At 54.3% G+C, this 8,010-nt stretch overlaps 1 protein-coding gene across 3 annotated transcripts in view; it reads right to left on the bottom strand.

Moving 5' to 3' along the window:
* Positions 1-403: 403 nt before the first annotated feature.
* The window catches only part of LOC144717267 (adhesion G protein-coupled receptor L2-like), a 199,985-nt gene continuing 192,378 nt past the window's right edge, over positions 404-8,010 (bottom strand). For 2 of the 3 annotated variants that reach the window (XM_078592680.1, XM_078592679.1), the window contains exons 21-22: positions 7,755-7,851; positions 404-1,966 (exon numbers count right to left, since the gene is read on the bottom strand). In XM_078592680.1, coding sequence (XP_078448806.1) covers positions 405-1,966; positions 7,755-7,851 — 1,659 coding nt within the window. In that variant the 3' untranslated portion in view covers position 404. Of the gene's footprint in view, positions 1,967-5,537; positions 5,688-7,754; positions 7,852-8,010 lie in introns of all 3 variants that reach the window. The other variant, XM_078592681.1, reaches the window with a different exon arrangement.

Raw genomic sequence — 8,010 nt, 5'->3', positions numbered from 1 at the left:
TCGTAACTAACTAGCATCGATGCGGAATGTGCACGCTGGCAGCCCTTCCACATCGGGGGAAACCGCTGAAGGTGTCGGAGCATTCCGTGAAGCGTGCTCCTGACAAAACAGAAAAAGATTACCCGGGGGTCTTCGCACGGGAAGTTTCTCAAACCTCGATAGCGGCGTGCGGCGTCGACGTTCGGACGGGAAGCGCAAAACGGCAACGTTTTCATACCCTACCGGACGCGCGCGGAGTTTAATCAACCTGGCACTGTCCAAAGAATTGCAATCCTTTTAAACGACGGACGACACCTTCACGGGGGACACCACCGCGTATTATTTTCGTTCCGCTCCTCCTTCGAAGAGGTCGAAGTGACACCCGGGTCCCCCCCCCCCCCCCGCCGCCCGCCACCCCCCCCACTCTACAAGTTGGTGTTGACTCCCATGCCGAGGCCGCAGCCACCGCTGGCGCCCCCTCCTCCTTCCCTGGCGAGAGGTCGCACAAACGCCTCGCGCTTCACCGGCGGCGGGGGCTCGTCCGGCTCGTACGGCAGCATGTAGTCGTCCGCCCGACTGCCCGCCGCGCTCAGGGGCAGCAGGTAGTCGCCCCGCCCGACTCCGCCGAGCGGCCCCCCGGCCGCCGCGTCATAGCGGCCGTCCCCTCCGCCCGCCGGGAGGAAGGAGTCGCCGCGGGCCCCGAGGGCGCCCTCGTCGCGGTCGAGCGGCAGCATGTAGTCGTCGCTGTCCGCCGCGCCCCTGCCGTTCTCCGCCGGGAAGTAGCCCGGCGGCTTCTGCGGCCCATTGGGCGGTACCGCCGCCCCGCCGCCGCCTCCGATGAGGACGATGCCGCCCGCGTCGTTCTTCTCCGCCGGCGGCCGGAGCCTGGGCCCTCGGGGGGCGACGGTCGGGCCCGAGGAGGAGGAGTCACCGCCGCGGCCGCCGCCGTTGCGCAGGTTGGGCAAGCTGGCGCAGAGCGACGCCTCGTGGCCAGGGGACTGCAGCTCGGCCACCTGGCGCGGCGTGAGCAGGGGGAAGTACGCGGCCGGAGGAGGAGGGTGGACGTCCTCCCTGGCGGTGATCGCCGCTGTCGGCGGCGGCGGCGGCGGAGGCGGCAGAGGGGACGCCCGCGCCAGCGAGTGCGTCCGCCGCGGCAGCAGCGGAGCGCCCGAGTCGGGGCACCGCGGGTGAGCCGCCTCGCACGGGACCCGGATCAGGCTGCCGCCGCCGCAACCGCCGCCGCCGCAACCGCCAACGTCGACGTCGCCCTCATCGGCTCGCTTGTTTTTCCTCAACTTCAGCTTCCGTTCCTCCTCCAACGCCTCCACGTCATATTCCTCGTCCTCGGCCATGTCCTCTTCCTCGTCCTCCTCGTCCTCCTCCTCCTCTTCCTCCTCGTCCTCTTCCTCCTCAACGTCGTCGTCGTCATCCTCCTCCTCCCCGTCGCCGTCCGCTATGATCACAATCCCGCTGCCCGCCCCCCGCGCCATCTGCTGCACGGCCGTCAGGTTGCGCAGCAGCTCGTCCTGCTTGCCCACGTACACCAGGTGGCGCTTGCTGGGGGTGAGGCTGCCGAACAGGCGGTCCACTTCGCCGCGGGGCAGCAGCAGGGGCGGCGCCGTCGCCTGCAGCTGCTGCTGCTGCTGGTGCAGCTGCTGCTGTTGAGGAGGCGACAGGGGCAACGTCGGCCCCAGGTAGGCGGGGGGTCCCGCCGCGTTGCCGCCGCCGCCGTCGTCGTCGTCGTAGCCGCTCAGGCCTAGGCCCAGGCCGAGGCCTTCCGAGTCGGCCAGGAAGACGAGGCCGTTGGCCCGAGGAGCCGAGGCGTCTGGCGCCCCCAGCTTGGCGTCGCTGTCGGGCGCCATGAAGTCGCGGCTGCTCAGGTGGAAGTGGCTGCCGCTGGAGGCGACGGCGCGCTGCTGGTGCTTGGCGCTGTTGCGTGGCGCCGTTGCCAGGGCGCCGGCGTCTCGCGGGCCGATCGCCAGATGCTCTGCGGGGAGGAATCAAATAAAAAAGGGTATTTGGCTGCTGCTATGAGTCAATTTAACACGTAGGCTTTCGCGACCAATATTATTCATGATCAAGGTTTTTGGGTGAGATCGCGTTAATTATAAACGTGTCGTAACCCTCCACCACCCGACATGGCCAAACAATGAGAAATGTGTCACGTTTTCAAAGGACAAAATTATGCACTTCTTTTTAGCCCACCGGTGTGCTGAAGAAGATCAACAGCATTATAAAAAAAATTTGTACAATCAGCAGATTGTAATTATCAGCAAAACGTCGTACTCAAATTTTTAAAATTCTGTTGATCCTCTAAAAAGAAGTGAATAATTTTGTCCTTTGAAAACGTGACACATTTTTTTAATCCTTTATATTAAGTTCACTTGCTTGCTTGCTTGCGCGCTTACGACCGTGCAAATCTTTCGGTCGTTTTTTAACCCACTTCCCGTGATCCAATCGAGCTGAGATTTTGCACACAGACTCGTTGTGCGTGACAATTTATTTTCGTTAAAATTTTTTCCAAAAATTTTCCAATTTTTAGGAATTTTTTTTTTCATATTTAATTTAAAATACCAATGTGATAAAAATTAAACTCTTACTCAAGAAAAACAGAAATGAATAATAAAATAAAACCGATGCCACGCATATAAAGGATTTATAGTGAAAAACTTTGTTTTTACGGGTTAATTTTTTACTGTTTGGCCGTGTCGGGTGGTGGAGGGTTACGACACATTTATAAATAACGCGATCTGACCCAAAAACCTATATTATGAATGCTGCTATAAGTGTCCAAGTGATAGACGATAAGCCACTTCGTTGAACTATCATTGGTGATAGCCAGGCCTTACCTGGTAAAATAAATCTAAATAATTTTATTGTATTTTCTACCTACGTGACTTTACCGAAAGAACCAAAGAGCATGGATTCCTGCAGTCACGAAAGCTTCAAATCAAGATATTCAGTTTAGTTTCTGACATTAACACTAAAGCTAACTCCGGTCGAATACTAACTCTAACCCCAACACTAACCGTTACTTTAACCATAACCATAACTCTTAATGCTAACTATAACTCGAACCCTAATCCTAAACGCCAACCATAACACCCTAACTCTAGCCCTGACTTGAACTTTGACCCTGCCTGACCCTTTTATAGTCTTAGCAATACACCCAAACCTCTGCAACAACCAACACAATCGCTGCCACGTCACTGTGTAAGACGCTCGCATATTCTGTTGGGAATGAAATCCACATTTATAACGTGTACCTCGCTCTCCGTTGCACACGCGTCATCCACAAATACGAAGTTATTATCAAAGTAAAGCTCTTGATCTCTCTCCGTCGCTCCCTTGACCACACGTGGAAATTCACGTTGCCAGGCCAGTGCGCTTAGTTTTATCGCAATTTTTTGGGAAATCCAGGTTTAAAAAAGAATAATAATTTCACGCAATATCAAAAACGGGGGGGGGGGGGGGGGGGGGCGGAAGCGTGCGAGCGCCATCTTGAGAAGGCGTGCGGGATCGGTGTGGGATGCGTCAAGCACGAACCACTAATGACATGGGTATATCGTAATAATAGTCACAATAGTAACAATCCCACCTCCATTGATAATAAGTTTAGACAAAAAAACTACGTGGCTAAGTATCGTCACAAAGCCGCCGTAATTGATATTTCGGGGGGGTGTCCGATCGCCGCGCGTGTAACACGTCGTGCGTGCCGGGCACCGTCCCTTCACCCGGAACAACAAACCAGTTTAACGAAAGCTGTTTCGTGACGAACAAAACGCCGCCAATTTATCGCTGCCTCCGCAGCACCACCGGTGAGCGATCCACGCAAGACGCTGGATAAAAACGGGCAACGGACGTGTCGCCGGTAGTTGCGCGCAACCGGCGTCAGCAGTGAATCGGCTTCACAACAAGAACCGTATTATCAGAGTTGTGTTTTTTGTTTGCATTATGGCTGCAGGTATTGCGGTCTATGCAAACGTGACTCCTTGTAAAAAAAAAAGGTGTTAGTTTTGTTGCCAGATAGAAGGGTAAAAAAAACAATCATCATATTTTTTACTGGCAAATGAGGTTCCAATGGTGTAAATGCTTACCCCGAGAGCTCTCATACTCTGATGGTGCATTGTCTTTGAGTTGTGCGCCTTTTGGTGTCATCTGGTCCAACACCATGTGAGACTAGGCTCTAAGGAAAGCTGTCTCGGGTGTGGACCAATCAACTTCAAGGACAGTGCATATATTATCAGAGTTGTGTTTTTTGTTTGCATTATGGCTGCAGGTATTGTGGTCTATGCAAACGTGACTCCTTGTAAAAAAAAAAAGTGCCAGTTTTGTTGCCAGACACGAGGGTAAAAAACCAATTATCAACAAGAACCGTGGTTTGCCACGAGCTTTGAACTATTTTGCATTTTACCAGGTAAGGCCCACTGAGCTGTGTAGCTCTTTTTCAGAAGCGACCCCTGGCCATCACAAAACGATAGCTCAACGAAGTGGCTTATCACACGGAAAATATAGCAGCCAATTACTCTAAACAGCGTGCTGTTGTTTTCTAAATGTGGAGGGAAAAACCGGAGGACCCGGAGAAAAATCCACGTGACCAAGGGGAGGGAGAGACACGCAAACTGCCAAATATACAGCAGCAGCAGGCGTCAGGGTCGGTATCGAACCCACGACCTCCTGTAGGCCAGGGGAGCTAGTTAACATCTCCTAGCCACCGTGGTGATGATGGTGAGAGAGAGACACGCAAACTGCCAGCAGCAGCAGGCGTCAGGGTCGGTATCGAACCCACGACCTCCTGTAGGCCAGGGGAGCTAGTTAACATCTCCTAGCCACCGTGGTGATGATGGTGAGAGAGAGACACGCAAACTGCCAGCAGCAGCAGGCGTCAGGGTCGGGATCGAACCCACGACCTCCTGTAGACCAGGGGAGCTAGTTAACATCTCCTAGCCACCGTGGTAATGATGGTGAGAGAGAGACGCAAACTGCCAAATATAAAGCAGCATCAGGCGTCAGGGTCGGGATCGAACCCACGACCTCCTGTAGACCAGGCGAGGTAGTCAACATCTCCTAGCCACCGTTGCCTAAGCCACACGAGACTTTGCTGGTGGATTCATTGACTAAGCGCCGGAGGAGTACTCCGGTCGTACGGCACTCGCCACCGAGTAATCAAACTCGTTCTAGATTTGAAGCTTTCGTGACTGCAAGGATTCATACTCTTTGGTTTTTTCGGTAAAGTCACGTAGGTAAAAAAATGTAAATAAAAATTAATAAAAATTAATAAAATGTTTTATAATTATTTTATTTTTTATAAATTAATAAAAAGTTTCATTATTTTTTTAAATTTTAATTTCTTTTTTTACCTACATGACTTTACCGAAAAAACTAAGAGTACTCTATAATCAAACTCGGTTCGCTGGGGGGGGAAGGCGGTCGCATCGCGCGGTACAATAATCACCGCGTCGCCGCCGCTCTCAGTTGCATTGCAATTGCGCTGCTGCACAGTCGCAGTCTGCCCCCGGTTACCCCTGGTTACCCACCCCACGGTTACCCCCGGTTACCCCGGTGTGCGTTCCCACTGCGGTAGAGGGTAGCCGAGGGGGGCAGCGCCGCCCCCCTCACGACGCTGTCGGCGAGCAGCGTGCTGTACAGGTGACCCGCGCTGTGCGGACGCAGCAGCGAGCTCGTCAGCAGCTGATTGGCCACCAGGCCTGCACGGGTGGAGCGGGATGTGACCAAGGAGTGGGATGGAGTGTGGGTTTTAAACCGGACCGGAGTTGTTGAGTCGTTTCGTCCGGGCCGGAGTTGAGCGGAGTGCAGCGGAGTGGAGTGTAATGATGTTAGAGTGGAATGACGTGGGAGCAGAGGTGGTTTTTGGCCGGACCGGACGTCGAAAGGAGTAGAACACAGGGTGCGGTCGATTGGACCGGAATGGGGGCAGAGTTGACCAGAGTGGAGTGGAGCGGAATGGAATGGAGTTTGTTTTTTTGGGTCAAACCGTATTAGAGCAGAGTCAAGTGCAGTGCAACAGGATGCTGGACCGGAGTGGGATTCAATGGACCGGAGTGTGTTCCGTTGAGTGGAGTGGTATGGAACGGACCGCCGTGCGTTGGGAGTGGAGTTTAAAGGACCAGAGCGGAGTAGGTCAGAGTGGAATGGAGTCGTTTGGGGTGACGGAGAAAGAAAGGAGTGGACCGGATCAGACCAGGCCGCAGCGGAGTGTAGCAGAGCGGGTGGCGGTTGGAGAAGACCGGAGCGGATTGGAGCGGAGCGGAGCGGAGCAGTGTGATCCGGAGTAGATCAGACCGGACCAGAGCAGAAAGGAAAGAGGATAACAAAAAAAATGAACAAAAGACGGACGAGCAGCCGCGGGTACAACAACGGTCACGTGGACACAAACGTACACACGCATATGCAAAGAGGCCCTGGGAAACCATCACAGACTGTTGGGGCAAGTGCCAAGGGGCTGTTATAGCGAGCACCTATCAATGGCGGCACAGCGTCACAATTATCATCACCGCCTCGTACGCCAAAGACTAAGATTCCCCTTATATCCTTAAGAAACTGTCGGGGCAAGTGCTGTTAGCGAGCACCTATGAAGGCCAGCAGTTTCTTCCCTGGATTTTTCTGTTTGCGCATAGTCACTTTAAGATGTTTTCCTGTTCATGTTTTATTTTTTTTGTTTGTTGCGGTTGCACCCGATTCAAGAGCCGAATGGCTCACAGGGCTATACCAAATCAATGAAACTGAAACTTGATGCATCACTGCCCAATGTTTAGACACCGCAACAAACGCTCGTCTAAGGCCGAGCGGAGCTTAAGGAGGCCCAGGACCCGTCCAAATGTCACTCGCTACTGACGTTGGCCGAGAGACCGGGAATCAAACTTAGGTCACCGGGTTCGTCGGCCGGTGTGCATAGAGGAATCGAGGGTTAGAGGGACCGACACACGAGCCGACACACAAACTGACACATTGTGTTAGTTCGTTGGCCTTCCCCCGCACCTCCGATTAGCACGGTTGGTGACGTACGGTGCGAATGAAGTTCAACGTACTGTACATACAACACACGAACCAAAACACGCGAACAAACCGAGCCCAAACAACAACAACAACAACCGCCATTCGCCACCAGGTGGCGGTGACGTCACCACGGCGCTTGTGCCAGGCCAGGTGCACTTTAAGGCCACGTGAATTGTCGAACGCCCGCCGACAGGAGGTCACGGGACAGACCCAGTTGGTGCCACGGGTCGACCGACTGAGATGACCGGCCGGTGCACCGCACGCGCACACGTGGGACGTGTGACCGCACACATCGACACAGAAAGGGCATACGAAGAGGCCTACGGACACAGGCCGACAGACAGACACGGCCACGTACGGTCAGACGGACAACAAAGACCGTTCGTCTTAAGGGTCTTTTCGGCTGCCGGTTGACCCCGAGGGATCGGGCGATGAAAACGATCAAGCGAGGACGGATTCACGGGATCCAGTAAGAATATGGGACAGGGTGACGATGAAGCGATCGAGGAATTGAGTGATCCTCGCACCGAAGGATCACTGGATCGCGTGATCCAAGGATCGAGGGATGAAAATGCACAAATGATGAAGGGAGCAATGGATCGAGGGGTCAAGAGAAGGATGGATCTTGGTAACAAGGGATCGATGCGCTCGAGGAAAAGAAAGAGGGGTCGAGGGTTACAGGGATGGAGGGATACAGGGATGGAGGGATGGAGGGATGGAGGGATGGAGGGATGGAGGGATTGGAGCGGGACCCTCACCGCGGTTGAGGGTGCAGCTGCTGTTGGCGTCGGCGGAGATGAAGGACGACTCCGTCTGCTTGCGCACGGTGTCGTTCCACATGCGGCGGATTCGACTCTGCAGCGCGACACGACGACACAGAGCATGTGGTCGTGTGTGTGTGGACGCGGCGTGCGTGTGTACCTGCGCGTTGGGAGAATCGCGTGCGCGTGTGTGTGTGTGCAGTGTGTGTAGTGTGTGCAGTGTGTGTAGTGTGTGTACGGTGTGTAGCGTGTG

Source organism: Lampetra planeri, chromosome 3 (assembly GCF_965212315.1).
Source record: "Lampetra planeri chromosome 3, kcLamPlan1.2.h2, whole genome shotgun sequence".
Lineage (NCBI taxonomy): Eukaryota > Metazoa > Chordata > Hyperoartia > Petromyzontiformes > Petromyzontidae > Lampetra > Lampetra planeri.
Note: the sequence above shows the minus strand (reverse complement) of the source record. Positions and strands in the feature narration are given on the sequence as shown.